Raw genomic sequence first — 22,979 nt, 5'->3', positions numbered from 1 at the left:
AAAAAATGGGAATGGTGGGAAGTAAAAATATTATGGATTTAGGGGCTGTGGATCTAAAATTCCCAAATACATACCGGGAATGAAATACAAAAATTGGGAATTCACCATAAAAACCTAGGAATTAAACCCAAAAACAGGATTTAAAAAAAAAAAAAAAAAAAAAGAATTAAACTGCTCAGGGAGGGCTACAATTGGCCGAGAGCCCTGAGTGACAGGCGGCAGGGCCAATAGGAAGCAAGGACGTGTCCCACCCCACTTTTCCCAGCCCAGTTCCCATTCCCAGTTCCCAATCCCACCCCACTTTTCCCAGCCCAGTTCCCATTCCCACCCCACCATCACCACCAGCAGCTTTTATTTTGAAATTCCCGAACCGGCGCAATGAGACTCCATCAATCAATCAATAATTAACCAATAATTAATCAATAATTAACCGATAATTAACCAATTCCCATCCAGCCGGCCTGGATTTCCGTAAGAACCGTTAAAAAAAACCCCAAAAAAAGGAAAATTTACAGCAGCGCCCCCCCGTGGCCGGCCGGGGGGGTGGGACAGTGCAACAGTGCAGGGGGGGACACTGGGGACACCGAGGGGACATTGGGGGTCCCGGGACCCCCTGTGTCACCCCAGGGCCACCTGGGCAGGGGGGGCATTGGGGACACTGAGGGGACATTGGGGGTCCCGGGACCCCCTGTGTCACCCCAGGGCCACCTGGGCAGGGGGGGCATTGGGGACACCGAGGGGACATTGGGGGTCCTGGGCCCCGTGGGAAAGTGCCAGAACGGGGGGGGGAGCGGGGCAGGGACCCCCGAGGTGGGGGCAGGGGACATGAGGAGCACCCAGGGGACACCGAGGGGACATCGGGGGTCCCCCAGGGCCCCCAGGTGGGGGGGGGGGACACTGAGGGGACGCTGGGGGTCCCGGGACCCCCCCAGGGCCTCAGACAGGTGGGGGGACACCGAGGGGACATTGGGGGGACATTGGGGGTCCCCCCAGGGCCCCCTGGGCAGGCAGGGACACCCAGGGGACACCGAGGGGACATTGGGGGGACATCGGGGGTCCCTCAGAAGCCGTCGGGGTCTGCGGGGGCGGGCGGGGGGGTCCCAGCCGTGCTCGGGCGGTGCCGAAGGGACTTCTCCTCCTCCTGGGGGGACAATGGGGACACTGTGAGGACACGGGGGACACGCGGGGGACACGGGGGAGACACTGGGGACATCCTGGGGACACAGGGACATTTTTAGACACTGGGGTGGGGACAGGACACAGCATCTGCGGGGTCCAGGTTGTCCCCAAGGCCACCAGTCCCCCTTGGGACCCCAAAAACCCCAACCCCAAAACCACCAAACCCCATTCCTGGGGTCCCCACGGTGCCACCCCCACACCGGGCCCAGGACCCCCTTGGCACCCCCAACCCCCCATTTTGGAGTTCCTCCCCCGCCCATTTTGGGGTCCCCCCTGTTCTTCGGGATCCTCCCCATTCTCTGGGGTCCCCCCGGGTTTTGGGGTTCCCCCCCTGGGTTTTGGGGTCACTCACGGCCTCGGCGCTGCCCCACTCGGCTGCATCCTCCTCGCCCCGCAGCGACTCCGGGCCCTCGTCCTCGTACTCGGTCAGGTAATCGGACTCCTCTGGGGGGTGGGGGTGTGGGGTGAGCCCCCAGACCCAAATCCCAGCCCCAAACCCCAAACGCCAGCCCCCAGACCCAAATCCCAGCCCTCAAGCCTCAGACGCCTCAGATCTCCACCACACCCCCACCCCGGGGTGTCCCTGCTGTCCCCGCCCTGTCCCCTCCTTGTCCCCGCCCTGTCCCCTCCCTGTCCCCTCCCTGTCCCGCCCTGTCCCCGCCCTGTCCCCGCCCTGTCCCCGCCCTGTCCCCTCCCTGTCCCCGCCCTGTCCCCGCCCTGTCCCCGCCCTGTCCCCGCTGTCACCGTCGCCGTAGCCGTCGGACAGGTAGGACTGGGCGGGCTCGATGCGCGACACGATCTCAGCCAGGTCTGTGAAACCGGCGCTCGGACAGGTGAGCACCTGAGGGGACACCACGGGGGACAGGTGAGGGGACAGGTGAGCACCTGAGGGGACACCTGAGCACCTGCAGGGGACAGGAGGGGCACACGGAAGGCACCAACGGGGCAGGGGACAAAGCGAGGGACAGCAAAGGGACCAGGGGCACAAAGGGTGGCAGGGACAGGGTGGCAGGAACAGGACGGTCACTCGAGAGGTGACACCCCTCCAAGGACAGTGACAAGGCTGGGGTGGCCCCTCCCGGGGTGGCCCAGGGCAGGTCCTCAATGGGCCCCCGCCCTCCGTGTCCCTCCCGTGTCCCCAGGTGTCCCCAGGCTCACGTCCATGCGTTTGCTCTCATAGAAGTCGGCCGAGCGCCGGTCCTGGACCATCTTCTCAATGACGTCCCCGCGGCTCCAGCCCTCAAACACCAGCTTGCCGTGCTGGTACCCCACATCCTGGGGAAAGGGGGCAGTGGGCAGGGGGCAGCGGCCTGGACACCCCCGAGGTGGCCCAGGACACCCCAGTGACAACCAGGACACAAGTGATGGCCAGGGCACTCAGTTAATGGTCAAGGACACCTCAAGTGATGATCAGGACCCCCAAGTGATGGTCAAGAACATTCAACGGATGGTCAAGGATATCCAGGGATGACCAAAGAACCCCAACAATGATGAAAGCACCCCAACAATGACCAAAGCACCCCAAAAATGACCAAAGGACCCCAACAGTGACCAAAGGACCCCACCAGTGACCAAAGGACCCCAACGGTGACCAAAGAACCTCAACAATGACCAAAGCACCCCAAAAATGACCAAAGGACCCCACCAGTGACCAAAGAACCCCAAAAATGACCAAAGGACCCCACCAGTGACCAAAGGACCCCAACAGTGACCAAAGGACCCCACCAATGACCAAAGCACCCCACCAATGACCAAAGCACCCCAACAATGACCAAAGGACCCCAACAGTGACCAAAGGACCCCACCAGTGACCAAAGGACCCCAACCCTCATCTGGAGCCCCGCAGCCCGGCGCCCCCAGCCATCGCCAGCCCCAGCTCACGTAGATCTCGTCGAACTTGCCGAAGTCCATGGTCTTGAAGCGGTCGATGGGCGGCCGGATGTACTCGCAGTAGGAGCTGGACTTGACCACCTCGAGCTGCCGCACGCAGGACACGTAGGCCAGGCGGGACTGGATCTCCGCCATGTCGGGCACCTGCCGGGACCGGACACTCGGGACGCGTCCGGCACCCCCTCATGGTCATCGTCAGCATTGTCATTGTCATCATTGTCACTGTCACCGTCATTGCTATCATCGTCATTGTCATCATCATCGTCGTTGTCATCACCATTGTCATCACTGTCATCATCACGATTGTCATTATCATCATCCTCATTGTCACCATCACCATCATTATCGCCCTTTGATGTCCCCCAGCACCATCTCCACCCTCCTCCACCCCGAGCCACCTCCACCAGCTCGGTCCCTTGGTGTCCCCCGGTGCCACCTCCTGCTGTCCCCACCGGGGTCTCACCTTGACCTTCTCGGCCCAGGGGTTGAGGCGCTTCCAGAGGAGCCACCATCCGGACAGGGAGTCGCCGTAGTTGCACAGGTCGGTCTCATCCTGGCTGCCCACGTCGATGGCGATCACCGTCTTGGCGCCCATGTTGCGCGCGATGTCGGCTGCGGGGACGGACAGACGGACGGACGCCGGGCGGTCAGCGGCGCGGGGGGGAGGGTGGAGGTGTCACGGGGAGGGGACACGGGAAGGAGGGTGGCACCCGGGGACACCGGGGGACAAGGTGGTGGAGAGAGGAGGATAGAGAAGGTCCTGGGGGACATCAAGGGACAATAATGGTGGTGATGATGATGATGATGATGGAGGAAGGTGGCTTCAGACCCAAAGATGCCACCAGAGTCACCCAACATGGTGGGGATGAGGCTGCAGGATAGAGGAAGGTCCTGGGGCACGTGGAGGGGACAAGGGTGACCCTCCCAAGGCCACCAGAGGTGACACGGAATGGCCAGAAGAGGCCTGGAGGAGCCTGGAGAGGACATCAAGAGATGGAGGGAGGTGAAGGAGGACGGAAAGGACACCTGGAGATGGGAACGTCCAGAGATGGACAAAGGTGGCCCAGGAGGTCACCAAGGACACCCAGGGACAGCGCAGGATGGAGACCGAGGCAGGTGCAGGATGGAAACCACCCAGGAAAGGACCTGGCGCCAGCACCAGAGGTGACAGCAGGAGGTGACAGCAGGAGGTGACAGAGGGTGGAGATGCCCCAAGAAGCTGACCAGCACTGAAGACATCAAGAGATGGTGGAAGAGGGATGGAAGATGGATCCTGTGCATGAAGAAACCTGGAATGTTCTGGAAAAACTGCCAGGCATGGAAAAAGCACCAGGAGATGGTGGGAAGATGGATGGATCCTGACCAGGAAAATCCATGGAATGTTCTGGAAGAACTACCCAACAGGGAAAAGGCATCAAGAGATAATGAACAGATGGATGCTACACATGGAAAACCATGGAATGTTCTGGAAGACCACCCAGCATGGAAAAACCACCAGGAGAAGATGGAAGAGGGATGGATCCCATGAAAATCCATGGAATGTTCTGGAAAGCTGCCTGGAAAAACCACCAGGAGAAGATGGAAGATGGATGGATCCCGACCATGAAAATCCACAGAATGTTCTGGAAAGCTGCCTGGCATGGACAAACCACCAGGAGAAGATGGAAGATGGATGGATCCCGACCATGAAAATCCATGGAATGTTCTGGAAAATCCACCCAACACAGGAAAAAACCACTGCCAGACAGGAGCTAGCCATCCCTCGCCCACTGCCGCCGCCAGACCGAGCCAGGGGCGTCCCCGCTCCGCCCCGGCTGCATCCGTCTGTCCGTCCGTCTGTCCGTCCCCCCGCACTTGCCTGGCAGGTTGTTGATGTACCCCCCGTCCATCAGGAGGTTGCCGTCCTTGGGGTCGCAGAGCGGGGGCAGGTACCCCGAGAGGGTCATGCTGGCGCGCACGTAGCGCCAGAGCGAGCCTGCGCCGGCCGGACCGGGACCGGGAAACCGGGAACGGAACCGGGAAACGCCGTCAGCACCGGCACCCGCCCTCCTGCTCGCCCTGCCCGCGCCGGGGCCGTCTGCGCCCCACGGGTCAGCCCCGCGGCGGGCAGAGGGGCCCCTGCGCACCCTGACCGGTGGTGTGGACGCTCGGGACGTGGTTTTGGGGCGGGGTTTGGGTTTTTTTGGTTTTTTTGTTGTTGTTTTTTGTGGTTTTTTGGGGGGTGGCCCCGGCGAGCGAGGTGCTGACCTGGGACATTGTTAACATAGCAGCCGTCCACCAGCCAGTGGCTGTCCTTGGGGTCGCAGAGCGGAGGCAGGTAGGGGGTATAGGAGGCACTGGCTCGGACGTAGCGCCAGAGGCTGCCTGGGGACGGAGAGGACACAGTCACGGCCACCGGGGACCGCGGGGAGGGACAGAGGGACGCACAGAGGGACAGAGGGACGCCGGCAGCCAGCAGCGTGGGAGGGGGCTGGGTTAGAGGGGTCAGCAGGGATTAGTGGGCGTTGTTAGAGGCAGCGGGGTGGCTGTGGACGGCTCAATGTCCCAGGTGAGCGCCAGCAGCGGGCAAGGACGAGGGGCAGCCACCACCATGGTCCCACCACCGCCGCCACGTCCCCACCACCGCCACGTCCCCACCACCGCCATGTCCCCACCACCGCCCCGATGTCCCCACCACCAGCGCCACGTCACCAACACCACCGTCATGTCCCCACCACCGCCCCGATGTCCCCACCGCCACCGCCGTGTCCCCGCCCAGCACTGCCACCATGTCCCCATGCTGCACACGGGGTTACTGGGGTTAGTGGTCAGCAGCGGTGTTAGCGCCTCGTGCAGCTCCAGCTGTCCCCTTCCCTCCCTGCTGATGTCCCCAAGGTGGGGCCAGCGGCCCCTGGTGGCTCAGGAGGCCACCCCTGCCCCGCGTCCCCCCCGCGTCCCCCCCGTGTCCCCAGGGAGCTCTCACCGTCCGTGTGCACCCGCATGGCCGAGGCCGTGATGTCTGTGGTGACGTTGAAGTAGGGCAGCCACAGGTCCTGCGGGGACGGCATGGGCTGGGTGACACCGCGGGGACAGCGGGGAGGGGGCCGGGGGGGGCATCCGAGGGGGACACACCTCGATCTGTTTGTCCTGGAAGACTCGGTTGATGCTGGCGTTGAAGGCCGAGCCCGAGAACATGGAGGTGATGGGGTAGGTGAGGTCCAGCACGGTCTCAAAAACAGAATTCATGCACTGGGGAGGAGGAGGAGGAAAAACAGAAAGACAAAAGGAGCAGGAAGGAAATTAAGAAAGAGGAGGAAAAGGGAGAAGAAGGAGGAGAAAGGAGATGAAGGAGGATGAAGAGCAAGAAGAGGAGAGATGAGTAAGGACAAAAAGAGGAGTTGAAAAAAAAGGGGGAAAAGGAAGGAGGAAGAAAAAGGAGAAAAAGACAAAAAAGATCAAAAAAAGGCAAGAAGAGCAGAAAAAGCAGAAGAAAAGAAAATGGAACAGGAAAAGAGAAGAACAGAGGAAGAAGAAGGAAGAGCAGGGAAAGGAGAAGGAAGAAGAGCAAGAGGAAGAAGAACAGGAAGAGGCCAGGTTAGAACCAGCGGGGCAGAGCTGGGCACAGGCTGAGGGGGTCCCTGGGGTGGGGATGTCCCTGTCACCCACCCTGCTGTGTCCTTGTCACCCCCCTGTCCCTGTCCCCTGTCACCCCCCTGTCCCTGTCCCCTGTCACCCACCCTGCTGTGTCCTTGTCACCCCCCTGTCCCTGTCCCCTGTCACCCACCCGGGCCCACTCCCGCGCCCGCTGCTTGGTGCGCACGGCGCTGCGCTCCTCGGCGTAGAGCGCGCCGATGAAGGCGCCGATGGAGGTGCCCCCCACGAGGTCGATGGGGATCCCCGACTCCTCCATGGCCTTGATGACCCCGATGTGCGAGCAGCCCCTGCCGGGGAGAGTGCAGGGAGAACCGGGATAAACCAGGGGCTGGGGCACTGTGGGGTGGGAGGAGGGCGTGGTGGGGACAGGGGGATGTGAGGACATGGGGACACAGGGGACATGGGGACATGGGGACATGGGGATAGGGGATATGGGGACACAGGGGACATGGGGACAGGGGGATGTGAGGACATGGGGACACGGGGGACATGGGGATATGGGGACACAGGGACATGGGGACATGGGGATAGGGGATATGGGGACACAGGGGACATGGGGACATGGGGATAGGGGATATGGGGACACAGGGGACATGGGGACATGGAGACACAGGGACATGGGGACATGGGGACAGGGGAACATGGGGATATGGGGACAGGGGAACACGGGGATATGCGGACATGGGATATGGGGACATGGGATATGGGACAGGGGGACAGGGGCACACAACGGGCCATGGGGAGAGGGCACACAGGGACGTGGGGATACGGGGACGGGGACGCAGGCCATGGGGACAGGGGGACACGGGGACAGGCGCGCCCCACCTGGCCCCGCCGCCGCCCAGCACCAGGGCGATGGTGTTGCCGGTGAGCACGCGCGCCAGGCGCGAGAAGTCGCTGTGCCGGTCGGCGCTCTTCTCAAACACCTTCTCGTACATCTCCCGCTGCGGGGCAGGGACAGGGTTAGGGTGACAGCGACAGCGGCCGCCCCCGGGGAGGGGCTGGCGGCCGGGGAGGGGACGCTCACCAGCTTGGCGGGGCTGCGGCGCGAGAAGACGCGGCGAGGGCAGCGGATGTGCAGGTGGCCCGAGCACCAGGTGCGCATGTTGAGCCACTCGACCGTGCGCGCCGGGCCGGCGCCGTCCTCGCGGTGCAGCAGCACCAGCTGCTTCAGCGCCCGCACCGCCGTGTTCTCCAGCATCTGCTCCAGCTGGGGGGCACCAGCACCAGCCTGCGTCACCCCTGGAGTGCTGGGACACCCCCAGAGATGGGACATGTCCCCATATTTCATGTCCCTGTGTCCCCATGTCCCCCTGTCCCAATATCCCACGTTCCCGTGTCCCATTACCAGGTCCCTGTCCCTGTCCCACCTTGCCCAGGGCAGGCTCCTGGTCGCCCCCCATGTCCCTGTCCCCCCATGTCCCCGTCCCACCTCTCCCAGGGCCGGCTCCTGGTCGCCCCCCATGTCCCTGTCCCCCCATGTCCCTGTCCCACCTCTCCCAGGGCAGGCTCCTGGTCGCCCCCCATGTCCCTGTCCCCCCATGTCCCTGTCCCACCTCTCCCAGGGCAGGCTCCTGGTCGCCCCCCATGTCCCTGTCCCCCCACGTCCCCGTCCCACCTCTCCCAGGGCCGGCTCCTGGTCGCCCAGCCCCACGATGAGGACGCAGTCGGCCTGGCGGATGCAGCGCAGCGTCCAGGGGGTCAGCGTGCAGTCGGTCTGGTAGAGCACGATGCGGTGCAGGTCCTCCTGCTGCGCCAGCCACCCGGACAGCCGGTACTCCTGGATGCTGCCCGGGGGCACAGAGTGGTCAGCGGTGGCCTGGGGCACGTGGCCACGCCGCTGGCCAGCGCCGCCGTTACCTCTCCAGAGCCGAGGAGCCCAGGCGGGCGCGGATGATGTCGCTGGTGAGGAGCAGCGTGGGGCCTGCGGAGGTGGGGATGGGATCATCTCCAGGCCATGGTCACCGCTGTGCCATGGTCACTACCGTGCCGTGGTCACCATGCCATGGGGCTGTGGTCACCGCCATGCTATGGCCACCCATCACGCCATCGAGTTTCGGTCGCCATGCCGTGGCTGCCACCCTGCCACCATCACTCCCATGGTGCCCACCACGGCCAGGACCACCCTGTGGGGCTGCGGCCATCACCACCCCAGGTCACCAGGGTGCCACAGCCCGATGGTCAGTGCCACGGTCAGTGTCCCGTGGTCACTCACCAATGGCGTTGAGCGCGTGCTGCAGCTCCAGCGTGAAGGCTGCCATGGGCACCTCCTCGCACACGGGCAGCACCGCCACCGTCGACAGGTTGCTGGTGGGGTTGATGGGCTCCGAGCTGGAGGTCATGCCCAGGCCGGGCCCTGGGTGGACACAGAGGAGTGGACACTCTGCTCTGGTGACGGCCACCAGCCCCGCAGAGGCCACCCGGTTGTCCCCAGGTCCTACCTGCGAAGGGCCCGCGGAGCTGCTGGAGGTTCCCCAAGATCTTCTGGCTCAGGAGGTGGATGAGGCGGGTGACCACCTGTGGGGACAAGGACAAGGATGGCCATCAGACATGGCAGAGACTCAACACCCCAGACCAGTGTTCTACAACAGTCTCTGGGTGCCACCACCACTGCCTGTCCTTGGAGACCTCTGGTGCCACCACGCCCCACCCATGAAGACCTCAAGTGTCACCAACCCTCACCCTTGTGGACCTCAGGTGCCACCACCACCCATCCTCCAAGACCTCAGGTGCTACCACCCCTTCCTCCACTCTCCTCCTCCAACAGCTTCGTTAACTCCTTAATTAAAGTTGGTTTTAATCAGAGTCACCAGCCAGGCCATGGGGACACCCCCAGGGGACCCCCGGGGGTACCTGCGGGTACCGGCGCTTGATGTTGTTGAGGGTCCCCTCGGGCAGCTTGGCCAGCTCCGTGTCCCTCACCGCGTGCACCGTGGTGGCCCGGGGCTGCCGCGTCAGCGCCTCCACCTGCGGGACGAGGCCATGGAGCCACCCGAGGACGTGTGACCGCTGTCCCCGAGCTGTCCCCGGGGTGACACTCACCACGCCCACGAGGTCACCGCGGCCGTACTCGCCCACCAGCTCCTTCTTGCCGCTGCCCTTCTGGATGACCGAGCGCAGCCGCCCGTTGAGCACGATGTAGGTGCAGTCTGACTTGTCCCCCTGCCTGGGGACAGCAGCTCCTGTGGCACCCCTGGCGGCCCTCCCCGAGCCCGGGTGGACACCTGGGTGCAGTCACTCACCTGTAGAGCGCCCGGCCGGCCTCCACGGCCATCCAGTCGATGGCAAAGTCCATCTGGCGCACGAAGGGCGACATGCGGGCGGCCACGGTGTGGGCCACGCTCAGCACCACGCTGGGCTGCTCCCGCATGATCCTGGGGGGGACAGGGCACCGTGGTGACCCTAAAATGTCCCCTCTGAGGTGGGAAACCCCACAGAGAACCTCAGGGAGGAGGGGAACTACCAGGATCATGGTGGCCTCGCTCAGGGCATCCCAAAATTCCACCCTGGGGCTGGGAACATTCACTGGGGAGATGTTCTGGTGGGGGAACCACCCCAAAGAGACGTGGGACCACCCCAAGGAGATGTGGGACCACCCCAAAGAGATGGGGAACCATCCCAAAGCGACGTGGGACCACCCCAAAGAGATGTGGGACCACCCCAAAGAGATGGGGAACCATCCCAAAGAGACGTGGGACCATCCCAAAGTGATGGGGAACCATCCCAAAGAGCCGTGGGATCCCCAAGGTGACAGCGAGCACCGCAAAGCGATGGAGATCCACGACGAGATGATGGGCACGCACCCACACCAGGTCCTGGTGGCCCCCCAAGGACACCAAAGGGCACGGACTCACTCGTAGAAGTCGGACTTGGAGATCTTGAGGAAGGTGCAGTCACGGTTGGCCTTGATGGTGAAGATGAGGGGCTCTCCCGTGAGCACAGCCAGCTGTCCCACCAGCTCGCCGGGCTGCGTCAGGAACAGGCACACGTCCTCCTCCTTGTCGATCATGCGCTGGTACACGTGCAGGCACCCCCAGAGCACGAAGTGCAGGCTCACGTCCTGCCACAAATGTCCCCTGTCACTTGGGAGGTCCCACCAGCACCACCAGGGCGTGTTCTTCTGGTTCTGGGGCTGTTTCTGCCCCACCGCGAGGTGGCAATCCCCAGCACCCACCTGGTCACCCTGGCGGGCGATGACGGTGCCGCCCTTGGCGTGGTGGAGCAGGACGCGGTTGTTGAGGAGAGAAGGGTCCTGGGAAGGAGAACGGGACCATTGTGGGGTCACCACGAGGGGATGGGATGGGACGGCCAGGAGGCCACGGGGACAGAGAATGACCAGGAGGTCATGGAGGCCACCACGAGGAGATGGGAACCCACCACAGAGTGAGGGCTGGGGGCGACCCTGAAGCCATAAGGACCACGCCAAAGTGACGGGGGACCACCATAAAGGTGACTAAAACCACCACGGGGGACCACCAGGAACCCACCAGGAACCCATCAAAGCCCTCACCTCGACCTTCATGAGCTTGATGAGCTCCCGCTTGGCCTCCTCGAAGATGTCGCTGGTCTGGCGGCCCTGGTAGGGCCCGAAGGGACACGTCCCCGTCCCCATCGCTGTCCCTGTCCCCGAGGCTGCGTCCTCCTCGCAGGAGCTGTAGTGGTAGACCCCCGAGGGCTGCTCCTCCAGCGTCACCGACTTGCGCTCCTTGGGCTCCTGGGACACCTGGGGGGTTTGGAGGGCATTTGGGGTGGGAATTGGGGTGGGATTCAGGGTGGGATTTCAGGGTGGGAATTAGGAGGAATTTGGCTGGGAACTGGGGGGGATTTGGGGTGGGATTCAGCACGGACCCCCCCGTACCTGCCCGAAGGTGCCGGTGCTGTCCTCCTGGAGGGACACCGAGATGCGCCCGCGCTCGTAGGCCATGTCGAAATCGGAGCGCGGAGCCTTCTGGATGCCTGGGCGGGGTCACAGGGGTCACCAAACGGGGACCAAGCCAGGCCAGGGTGACACCACAGCCCAGGGAGGGCTGGCACCCACCGGAGATGTCCACGGGCATGGAGATGCAGCGGCTCAGCAGCGGCGGCGGCGGCGGCGTCTCCAGGCCATTGGCTTTCATCAGCTCAGCTGCAGGACGAGACCCCCCCAAAAACTGAGCACGGAGACCCCAGAAATGCCTGGGGTGGGGGTCTCAGGAGCCTCCTGGTGCCTCACCGGTGTCCCGGCCCTCGTCGGTGCTGCCCAGGCCGCGCTTGCTGTGCCGGACGGGGCTGGTGCGCGTGGCGTGGCCGGGCTGAGGGAAGAGCCGCAGGGGCTGCATGTCCTGCAGGTTTGGGGACAGACGGACATCAGAGGGGCTGGGGGGACATCAGAGGGAGCTGGCCCAGCCCAGGACCCCCTGAATTTCAGCCTGAACTCACGTGGCTGAAGAGCTCGTTGGTCAAGCCCAGGTAGTTGTGCAAGGCCAGGAAGGTGACGCGCTGCAGCCGCACCATGATGATCTGCGGGGGGACACGAGGCCGCCGTGGGTCCCCGGCCACCCCGAGGGCCCTCCCGGGGGTCCCCCGGAGCCCAGCCCACCTGCACCACCCTGACCAGGCTCTCAGGGTACTTCTCAAAGACGGCTGAGAAGGCCTCGACCGGCAGGCGCAGCACCGTGGAGTCCTCGGCGGCACGGGCGCACACGGTGCGGTACGGCCGCTGGTGGCCCTGGGGACACCGCAGGGTCAGGGGACACCTGGGGACACCTGGGGGCAGCTGGGGACTGCGCAAGGGCACGGGGGGCACTGGGGTTTTGTTTGAGGTGGCCACAGTTGGGCTGGAGGAGTTTGGGGACAGTTGGTGACACTTGGGGACAGTTGTGGTGGGGATTGGGACGGCCACAATTGCGTTGGAGGGCTTTGGAGACAGCTTGGGCAGGCTGGGGACAGTCACCCACTGAGCTTGGGGGTTCTGGGGACATGCCAGCTGGGTGTGGCAGGGTGTGGGGACAGCCCCCGCGATGTCCCCGAGGCTTTGGGGACGTGGCCGGTACCGTGATGACGTCGAGGATGCTGAGCAGGCTGTGGACGCTGTCCCCAGGGAACACCTCCTTCATCACCGTCTCCTTCCCGTCCTGCTGGGACACAGCCCGTGTCCCCTGAGTGTCCCCTGAGTGTCCCCTGAGTGTCCCCTGGTGTCCCTTGGGTGCCCAAGAGTGTCCCCTGCCTGTTCCCTGTGTGTCCTCAGATGTTCTTGGGGTGTCCTTGGCATGTCTCTGAATGTCCTTGGGGTGTCTCCAGGGTGTCCCCAACTGTCTCTGAGTGTCTCCAGGTGTCCCCTGGGTGTCCTTGTGTGTCCTTGAATGCCCCTGACTGTGTCTGGTGTCCCCCAGGTGCCCTTGGGTGTCTCCAGGTATCCCCTGTGTGTCCCTGGCTGTCCCTAGGGTGTCTCCCGGATGTCCCTGGGTGTCCCATGTGTCCCCTGTGTGTCCCTGGCTGTCCCTAGGGTGCCTCCCGGATGTCCCTGGGTGTCCCATGTGTCCCCTGTGTGTCCCTGGCTGTCCCTAGGGTGTCTCCGGGATGTCCCTGGGTGTCCCACGTGTCCCCTGGCTGTCCCGAGATGTCCTTGGCTATCTCCTGGACATCCCTGGCCGGGCTGTCCCCCCAGGCGTCCCCAAGTGTCCCTCACCGCCTCGGTGAGCAGCAGCTCCAGCTTGCCCTCCTGCAGGACGTAGATGCTGCTGTCGGGCTGGCCGGGGCGGAACACGTCCTCGCCCTGCTGGCACTGCTGGAACACCATGTGCTTGCACAGCTCCAGGAACAGCGGCTTCTCAAAGTGCCCCAGCACCCTGCGGGGACAGCTGTGTCACCACGGGGACAGCGGGGACACGGGGGCACCACGGGGACAGCGGGGACACGGGGACAGCAGGGACACGGGGGCACCACGGGGACAGCGGGGACACGGGGACACCACGGGGACAGCGGGGACACAGGGACCTGCCCCACGTGCCACGGAGAGGGGGATGCAGGGAACCCCTTAGAGAGGTGTCTAAGGGTGGAGCTCGATCCCTGCGGGCCAGTGCTGGCCCCAGGGATGGATCCTGACCCTGTCAATGGATCCTGACCCCATCAATGGATCCCATCAATGGATCCAGACCCCATCAACGGATCCCGACCCCATCAATGGATCCAGACCCCATCAATGGATCCAGACCCCGTCAATGGATCCTGACCCCATCAATGGATCCAGACCCCATCAATGGATCCCGACCCCATCAATGGATCCCATCAATGGATCCAGACCCCATCAACGGATCCCGACCCCATCAATGGATCCAGACCCCATCAATGGATCCCGACCCCATCAATGGATCCAGACCCCATCAATGGATCCCATCAATGGATCCAGACCCCATCAATGGATCCAGACCCCATCAATGGATCCCAGCCCCATCAATGGATCCAGACCCCATCAATGGATCCCAGCCCCATCAATGGATCCAGACCCCATCAATGGATCCCGACCCCATCAATGGATCCAGACCCCATCAATGGATCCCGACCCCATCAATGGATCCAGACCCTGATCCCATAAAGGATCCTGATACCCCAGGACAAACTCTGATCCCAGGCACAGAACCCATGGGAGAGACCCCATGGACAGACCCAGCCCCACAGACAGACCCCAGCCCCACGGACAGATCCCATGGACAGACCCAGCCCCACAGACAGACCCAACCCCACGGACAGACCCCAGCCCCACAGACAGACCCCATGGACAGACCCCAGCCCCACGGACAGACCCCGGCCCCGCTCACCGGACGTTCTTGAGCATGTAGAGCACCTCGGAGGGCAGGTGTGACGAGGCCACGTCGAACTCGGTCAGGTCGGCCTCCAGCACCGAGGGCGGCGGCTCCTTCAGCTGCAGCGTGGGCGGCTCCTTCTGGATGCGCAGGAAGCTGGCCGAGACCCTGGGGACAGACAGGGGACACGGTGGGGACAGGGGGACAGCGTGGGGACAGTGCCATGGGGACAGCAGGGACACAGCAGGGACATGGGGACAGATCCCAGCCCCACAGACAGATCAACCCCACAGACAGATCCCACGGACTGATCCCAACCCCACAGACAGATCCAACCCCACAGACAGATCCCACAGACTGATCCCAATCCCACAGACTGATCCCAGCCCCACACGCAGACCCTGACCCCGCTGCCCGCTCACTTCTTGGCGATGCTCAGCATCTTGAGCTTCTTGCGGCTGCGGGGCCGCGTGGCGCCGCTGGCCGGGGTGACATCCACCAGCGAGGACGTGGACTGGGACACCTGGCACGGCGGGGACAGGGACACCGTGTCACTGCAGGGGTGCCGCCCCCGGTGCCACCCGAGGGTCACCTTACGCACAGTGCCACCCCCAGTGCCACCCCCGGTGCCACCCAAGGGTCACCTTACACACAGAGCCACCCCCAGTGCCACCCCCAGTGTCACCTGAGGGTCACCTTATGCACAGAGCCACCCCCGGTGCCACCCGAGGGTCACACAGAGCCACCCCCAGTGCCACCCCCAGTGCCACCCAAGGGTCACACAGAGCCACCCCCAGTGCCACCCCCGGTGCCACCCAAGGGTCACACAGAGCCACCCCCAGTGCCACCTGAGGGTCACACAGAGCCACCCCCAGTGCCACCCCCAGTGCCACCCAAGGGTCACCTTACGCACAGAGCCACCCCCAGTGCCACCCCCAGTGCCACCCGAGGGTCACACAGAGCCACCCCCAGTGCCACCCCCAGTGCCACCCGAGGGTCACCTTACGCACAGAGCCACCCCCAGTGCCACCCCCAGTGCCACCCGAGGGTCACCTTACGCATGATCTTGCGGCTGTAGAACAGGACCTTGTCCCGCTTGCGGAAGCGGTAGCGCGGCGGCTCCTGCGCGGGGACCTCTGGGGACACAGGGGAGGGGACACCGTGAGGGGACAGCGCTGTCACCCCCGTCCCCAGGGCCAGCCCGGGCGTGGCACTTGTCACTTGTCACTCACTCTTGTGGCGCAGCCACCAGCCCAGCACGGCCACGGCCATGACGGCGACGGCGAGGGCCAGGAGGGTGCCCAGCACCTGCGGAGAGACAGAGGTGTCCCCAGCTTGTCCCCAGTGTCCCCAAAGGATGGGGACAAGCGCACGGGGTGACCCATGGTGCTGCCAGGGTGGGAGGGGTGTGGCCATGCTGGGGACCGGGACATGTCCCCAGGGGACAAGGCTGTGTCCCCTCAGGGCATGCTGAGCAGCACTGGGGACATGGGGACATTGGGGACAGTGGGGACAGTGGGGACACAGGGACAGGGGGACACGGGGACAGGGGGACACGGAGCTCACCGCGCGCGTCGGGAGCTGCTCACGGCTGAACACGGCCAGGAGCCCCCTCAGCACCGAGCCCTGCGGGGACAAGGGACAGCTGAGCCCTGCCTGTGTCCCCAGCCCTGGGGACACCCACAGGGACAGCGCCTGGGGACACCGGGGTGACAGGGACGGGCCCCACCTCGGCCTCCTGCTGCGACTCGCTCTGCCCCATGGCCAGGGAGGGCTGGGCCCATCCAAAATCCTGCCAGAAACCAGGAAAACGGGAAAAACGGGGGACAACGGGAAAAAGAGGGAAAAGGAGCAGTCAGTGACACGTGGTGGCACTGAGGGACACACAGGGACAAGTGGGTGACACTCAGGTGCCGCCTCCCAGCAGGGAAACCCCGGGTGTCCCCAGGGTGTCCCCAGAAAAGTGGCCCAAGGGGACGTTGGTGTCCCCTCCCTTGGGGACAGGAACCGTGCCCTTGTGACACCGTGCCAAGGCCACCAGGCGCTGTCACCCGTCCCTGTTGTCACTCCATCAGTGCCACCACCGGGCCCAGCCCTGCTGTGTCCCTGCTGCCACCCTGCCACCGTCCCCGGTGTCCCCCTGTCCTTCCCAAGGACACCCCGGGCAGGTGACAGCGGCACCGAGGCTGGCACGTGTCACCCCCCCAGGTGACAGCTGCCCCCCTCATTGTCCCCAACAGACCCTCCCCCCCCAAATTACCTCCCTGAGGTTTTATTGCCCCCTCCCAAACTTTATTGCCCCCTCCCCAATTGCCCCTTCATGGTGTAATGCCCCCCCTTATCTTTATTGCTCCTGCTTATCTTTACTGCCCCCCCCACTTTATTGCCCCACTTTCTTTATTGCTCCCCTGTCTTTATTGCCCCCCTTATCTTTACTGTCCCCCATCTTTATTGCCCCCCCTTATCTTTTTTGCCCCCCCCAGGCGGTTATTGCCCCCCACAACCGTTATTGCCCCTCCCGGGGCCGTTATTACCCCCCCACGAGTTAATTTCCTCCCCTCACATCTTAATTGCCCCCTCACAAATTACCCCCCAGGCCCTTATTACACCCCCCGCGCCGTTATTACCCTCTCATTAATTATTTACCCCCTCGCATCTTAACTGGCCGCCCATGAATTGCCTCTCCCAAGCCGTTATTGCCCCTCCCATGCCGTTATTGCCCCCTCCTGTGCCGTTATTGCCCCTCCCGGGCCGTTATTGCCCCCCAGGCCCCGTTGCCTCCCCCCCCCGCCTCTCGCTCCCCTCAGCGCCCCCCCTCCACTGCCCTCAGACCCGCCCCCCTCCCCAAAACCTTCGCTCCCCCCGGACTCTCAGAGCCGGTAAAGCCCCCCCGGGCCCCCCCCAGAGCTGATGAAGCCCCCCCGGGACCCCCCGGGACCCCCCGGCCCCCCTCACCGGCCGCCGTTCTCGCCCCGCTCCGGCCCTGGCGGCGGCCGCAGCCCCCGCGAGGTCATGGCCCCTTTAAGGCCGCCCCGCCTCCTCTATGACGTCACTCATCTGCGCCAAAGCCGTGGCGGATGCGCAGCCATGTTGGGAAGGTCAAACCGCGGTGCTACAACGCGGCTGGGCGCCATCTCGGGTGTGGAGTGTGGGCTGACGTTTTTAGCGCGACAGGGCGGGCGCGTGGGGCCGTGAGGGGTCGCCCCGGCGCCATCTTGGGGGTGGCGGGGGAGGGGACACCCCAAAATTTGGGAGGGGGACACTGAGGGGACACTCCCAAGGGGGGGGACACCCCAGAATTTGGGAGGGGGCGACACCTTCGGGTCTGTCCCCATGGGAATCCCGGGGGGATGGAGAGGGACTGCCCTGTCTCGCTGCGGCTACCCCGGGGTGGCACCTGCTGCCACCTTGTCCCCGAGGGTGGTGGCAGCCGTTGTCACTTTTGGCCACCCCGAGGGTGGTGGCAGCCGTTGTCACCCCTGGCCACCCCGGGGTAACAGACGCTGTCACGTTTGCCGCGCCACGGCCACCCCTGGGTGTGACCCAGGGCCACCCCGGCGGTGACAGCCCCGCAGTGCCACCGTGTCCCCAAAGCCGGGAATTCCCTGTCCCCAAAGGCGCCGGTTCACGGCGAGGACACCGCGACGGCGCCCGTCCCCACAGGGATGGGGGGCAGGAAACCCCCCCGCGCTTCCTCTTCCCCCTGCAGGGAGGAAATGGGGACAAATCGGGGTTTTGGGGGGACGGGAGGCGACAAAGTGACAAAGCGCTGGGCTGGGGACAGGGGAGGGATCTCCAGGTGTCCCCCCTTGTCCCCAGACCCGCCTGAGACGCTCAATTTTCCCAAATTCCCACCGGGAAAATTTTCCCCCCAACCCCACACCAAAATTTGGGATTTGGGGAAAGACGCGGAAACAGCTGGAAAAAAAAAAAAATCGTTTAATACAACGGGGGGAGGATTTTAGGGCAAATCCCGGGGATTTCGGGGGGGATCCCGGCGGATCCGGCCGCACTGGGATAAGCCCCCGGCCCCGCGCACCAGCGCGGGGGAAAATCCCGGATTTCGGGGGTCCACGGAGCCCCCCCGGGGCTATCCCGGTGTATTTCAGGGGTCCCCGGGGTTTATCCCGGTCTAATTCGGGGGTTCCCGGAGCCCCCCCCGCGGTTTTCCCGGTCTATTTCAGGGGTCCCCGGGGTTTATCCCGGGTTTATCCCGGTCTATTCTGGGGCTCCCCGGAGCCCCCCCCCCGGGGTTATCCCGGTCTGTCCCGGTGGGAACGGCGGCGGGAGCCGCCCACGGGCCGGGAGGGGCCCCGGGACTCGCCCGACAGGTCCGGCGGCGGCCCCGGGGCTCGGGCAGGGCGTGGGAAGGTCCCCACGCGTGTCCGGGCACACAGAGCGCCCGCAGGGACAACGACGGGGGACAACAGGGACGGCCCCGGAGGGGGCCAGGTGTGCATCTGTACCTGGGGAAGGGCGGGGGAACCGCGAGGAACCGCGAGGACCCGCGCCGCTCGTACCGTGGGGCAGCCCTGGGGCTGTCAGGTGCCCGTGGGGTGGCCTCGGGGTGTCCACGAGGCCATGGGGTGTCCATGGAGTATCCACAGGGTGGCCTTGGGGCCATGGGGTGGCCCCAGGGTGGCCTTGGAGTGGCCTCTGGGTGGCCGTGGGGGCCATGGGGTGGCAATGGGGCGGCTTTGGGGTGTCCATGAGGCCATGAGGTGGCCATGGAGTATCCACAGGGTGGTCTTGAGACCATGGGGTGTCCACAGGATGTTCATGGGACATCCATGGAGCCATGGGGTGTCCACGGGGTGTCTGTGGGGTGTCAGTGAAGCCGTGGGGTGTCCACAGGGTGTCCATGGGGTGTCCATGGGGTGTCCATGGGGTGTCCATGGGGTGTCCACAGGATGTCCATGGGACATCCATGAAGCCATGGGGCATTCATGGGATGTCCATGAAGCCATGGGGTGTCCATGGGGTGTCCACGCCGCATCCCCTGACCCCCCACCACAGCCCCCCTACCCACAAACCCCCCCAGTCCCCCCAGCATCACTCCCAGCCCTCTCCCACCCTCACACGGACGTGGTGCACTCGCGGGTCAGCGGCGCCGTGGGCAGCTCAGTGGCCGGGCTGGCCGGGCCCCTGTCCAGCGAGCTGGACGTGCGCAGCGGGACCCCCGCCCGGCCGGGGGGCTGCCCGCGGCCCCGGGCACGGCCGCAGCAGCAGAGCACGCGCAGGAACTCGCCGCGCATGTCCTTGCTGCGCAGCATGTAGATCACCGGGTTGGCCGCCGAGTTGAGCGTGGCGAAGGCGAAGAAATAATTGGCGCTGTAGAGCACGCGGCAGGCGCGCACGGGGCACGAGGCATCCATCAGGAGGATGATGAAGGCGGGCAGCCAGCAGACGATGAAGGCGCCCAGCACGATGGTGACGGTCTTGAGCAGCGCCAGCGTCTGCGCCGAGGCGATCTCGGCGTGGCTGGAGCGCACGATGCAGTAGATGCGCGTGTAGAGCCCCACGATGGCCATGAGGATGAGCGTGAAGATGGTGGTGACGAAGAGCACGTAGCGCTTGGAGTAGAGCGGCAGCACGGTGGAGCAGTCGCCCAGGTCGCTGATGCAGTTCCAGCCCATGATGGGCAGGCTGCCCACGGCGCCGGCGATCACCCAGCAGGCGCCGATCAGCAGCACCATGCGGCAGCTCTTGTCGCTGCTGTACACCTTCACCTTGGTGATGGCCACGTGCCGCTCGATGGCGATGGCCAGCAGGCTGAACACCGAGGCCGCCAGCGTGGCGAAGGCCGTGCCCTCGCGCACGAACCACTGCACGGGCGTCAGGCTGAAGGTGGTGCTGCCCGACAGCAGCGTGTTGGCCATGAAGGCCGCGCCGGCCAGCAGGTCCGAGGCCGCCAGGTTGCCGATGAAGATGTACATGGCCAGGTGCAGGCGCTTGTTGCGGCAGATGGACACCAGCACCAGCAGGTTCTCCAGCACGATGAAGCAGCACAGCACGACAATGAGCACGGAGCCCACCCAGCGCGAGGGCGCCGCGGCCTCGCCCCCGTCGCCCTTGGTGAAGTTGTAGTGCTCGCGGATCTTGTCGCGGTTCCAATATTCCTTGTAGATGCTCCCCATGGTGGTGGCAGGGGGCGGAGAGGAGGACGAGGCTCAGCGCCGCCGGGACATGGCTCCTGGGGACAGAAATGTCACCTCATTGTCACCTCATTGTCACCAAGGACGCCCCAGGCTGACCCGAGGCTAGGGACATGGCTCCTGGGGATGGAAATGTCACCCCATTGTCACCTCTGTGCCACCAGGGAGACCCTGAGGTGACCTGAGTCTAGGGACGTGGCTCCTGGGAACAGCAATGTCACCTTGTTGTCACCAAGGAGACCCTGAGGTGACGCCGGGTGGCAGAAGGTGACACCAGGTGGCAGGAGGTGACATCAGGGTGGCTGAAGGTGACACCGGGTGGTGGCAGGAGGTGACACCGGGGTGGCAGGAGGTGACACCGGGTGCCAGAAGGTGACACCAGGTGGCAGGAGGTGACATCAGGGTGGCCCAAGGTGACACCGGGTGGTGGCAGGAGGTGACACCAGGGTGGTGGCAGGAGGTGACACCGGGGTGGCAGGAGGTGACACCAGGGTGGTGGCAGGAGGTGACACAGGGGTGGCAGGAGGTGACACCGGGTGGTGGCAGGAGGTGACACCGGGGTGGTGGCAGGAGGTGACACCGGGTGGTGGCAGGAGGTGACACCGGGTGGTGGCAGACATCCCGGGGGGGGAATGGGGCGGAGCGCCCGGGGGCTGGAAAAGCGCGGGGTGGGGACACCGGGGATGTCACCGCCGGGTCCCCGTGTCCCCCCCGCCCGGATTTCGGGACGGGACCCCCGGTAAGGGCTCCCCCCGTTCCTCCCGGTGCGGGACCCCCGAGGGTCCGGACAGGACCGAGGGCCGAGGCGGGGCAAGGAGCCCCGGGGCCCTCCCAGGTCCCGGGGGCGTCCCGGAGCCGTCCCGGTACCGGCGTCGGTCCCGTCCTGGTGCCGTCCCGGAGCCGTCCCGGTCCCGGAGCTGCCCCGGAGCCTCCCCGGTCCCGTCCCGGAGCCGTCCCGGTCCCAGAACTCCCCCGGTGCCATCCCGGAGCCGTCCCGGTCCCGTCCCGGTCCCGGAGCTGCCCCGCTCCCGTCGCGGAGCCGTCGCGGAGCCCCCGGTGCCGTCCCGCCACCGCCCGGTGCCCCGCGCAGCCGCGCCCGGTGCCGGGACACCGCCCCAGGCTCCCGCCGCCCCCGGGACCCCGCAGGACCCCTCCGGGCCACCCCCGACCCCCGTACCGGTGCCGGTAGGAGCCGCCGGTGCCGGTCGGAACCGGCACGGAGCATCCGCCGCTTCCCCTTCCCCTCGGCCGCCCGCCCCCGGCTCGGAGCGGACCCGGGCGGAGCCAGCGCGGGGAACGGGCGGGGCCGGGGGCGGCGGGACCCCCGGGAATGGCAAACCGGGATCCTAAACCGGGAATGGCCCCAGGAACGGGGCCCCGGGAACGGCACCGGGATCCCAAACCGGGAACGGCTCCAGAAACGGCCCCGGGACCCCAAACCGGGATCCCAAACCGGGAACGGCCCCAGGAACGGCCCCGGGATCCCAAACCGGGATCCTAAAGTGTGAACGGCCCCAGGAACGGCCCCGGGATCCTAAACCGGGAACAGCCCCCGGGATCCCACGCCGGGAATCGCTCCAGGAATTATCCCAGGAATTGCCCCGGGATCCCGAACCGGGATCCAGCACCGGGAATTGCTCCAGAAATTACGCCGGGAATTGCCCCGGGATCCTGAGCTGGGATCCAGCACCGGGAATTGCCCCGGGAATTGCCCCAGGACCGGGACTGGGATCCCGAACCGGGAATTGCCCCGGGATCCAGCCCCGGGACCGGGGTCCTGTCCCGGGGAATCGCCCGGGATCCTGAGCCGGGGGTCCCGCCCCGGGATCCATCCCCGGGATCCATCCCCGGGATCCATCCCGGGACCCCCGCCCCGGGAGGGGGAGGCGGCGGCGGGGGGGGCCCCGGGGGCGCCTCGATCCCGAAATATCCCGGAGCAAATTGGATCAGGGCGGACAAAGCCGAGCTTAGAGCCGGGTTTAGCCGCGGGGGCGGCGCCCACCGGGGCCGGGAGGGGCCCCCGAGCCCCCCCCGAGCCCCCCCCGAGCCCCCCCCGAGCCCCCCGAGCCCGAACACGCGCGCGGGGGGACACGGGGACACGGCCCCCCCCGGCCGGGCGCTGCCACCGTCGGGATTTTGGGGAGCCTCAAGGTTTTGGGGACCCCCCCAAGGACAGGATCCCCCCCGCCAGCTGCGAGCCAGATTTTGGCGTGGCCGAAACAGCTGGGCCGGGACAATGGGGGGGAGGCGGGACGGCCGGGGGGACCCTCACCCGCGGGGGGCGGCGCTTGAGGCCCCCCGCCCCGTGGGGACCCCCCCAATGTGTGTCCCCCCGCTTGGG

General features: G+C 65.4%; 2 protein-coding genes across 3 annotated transcripts; both read right to left on the bottom strand.

Moving 5' to 3' along the window:
• Positions 1 to 393: 393 nt before the first annotated feature.
• On the bottom strand, positions 394 to 17,501 carry PNPLA6 (patatin like phospholipase domain containing 6). 2 transcript variants are annotated; one of them, XM_036400034.2, is made up of 36 exons: positions 17,439 to 17,501; positions 16,213 to 16,275; positions 16,050 to 16,109; positions 15,716 to 15,791; positions 15,537 to 15,619; positions 14,906 to 15,006; positions 14,499 to 14,651; positions 13,370 to 13,529; positions 12,735 to 12,815; positions 12,281 to 12,409; positions 12,121 to 12,201; positions 11,915 to 12,023; positions 11,741 to 11,827; positions 11,561 to 11,658; positions 11,213 to 11,425; positions 10,877 to 10,954; positions 10,557 to 10,762; positions 9,945 to 10,076; positions 9,745 to 9,868; positions 9,556 to 9,669; positions 9,144 to 9,219; positions 8,918 to 9,058; positions 8,563 to 8,626; positions 8,321 to 8,489; positions 7,730 to 7,912; positions 7,528 to 7,646; positions 6,833 to 6,989; positions 6,181 to 6,297; positions 6,032 to 6,101; positions 5,317 to 5,433; positions 3,533 to 3,681; positions 3,061 to 3,213; positions 2,338 to 2,454; positions 1,924 to 2,020; positions 1,532 to 1,623; positions 394 to 1,141 (listed from the first exon to the last, which is right to left on the bottom strand). In XM_036400034.2, exons 2-36 carry the CDS (start codon positions 16,243 to 16,245, stop codon positions 1,061 to 1,063), a joined length of 4,020 nt encoding a protein of 1,339 aa, XP_036255927.1. In that variant the 5' UTR covers positions 16,246 to 16,275; positions 17,439 to 17,501; the 3' UTR covers positions 394 to 1,060. The 2 variants fall into 2 exon arrangements, with proteins under 2 accessions (XP_036255927.1, XP_036255926.1); XM_036400033.2 differs by lacking the exon at positions 5,317 to 5,433 and adding an exon at positions 4,928 to 5,044.
• A 2,057-nt stretch (positions 17,502 to 19,558) lies between these two features.
• Positions 19,559 to 21,880, bottom strand: S1PR2 (sphingosine-1-phosphate receptor 2). The gene is made up of 2 exons (XM_036400110.1): positions 21,816 to 21,880; positions 19,559 to 20,676 (listed from the first exon to the last, which is right to left on the bottom strand). The coding sequence occupies exon 2, from the start codon at positions 20,618 to 20,620 to the stop codon at positions 19,559 to 19,561; it is 1,062 nt and encodes a 353-aa protein (XP_036256003.1). The 5' UTR covers positions 20,621 to 20,676; positions 21,816 to 21,880.
• Positions 21,881 to 22,979: the final 1,099 nt, after the last annotated feature.

The sequence above is a fragment of the Molothrus ater genome, chromosome 36, assembly GCF_012460135.2.
Source record: "Molothrus ater isolate BHLD 08-10-18 breed brown headed cowbird chromosome 36, BPBGC_Mater_1.1, whole genome shotgun sequence".
Classification (NCBI taxonomy): Eukaryota; Metazoa; Chordata; class Aves; order Passeriformes; family Icteridae; genus Molothrus; species Molothrus ater.
This window is presented reverse-complemented; position numbering and strand designations above follow the sequence as displayed.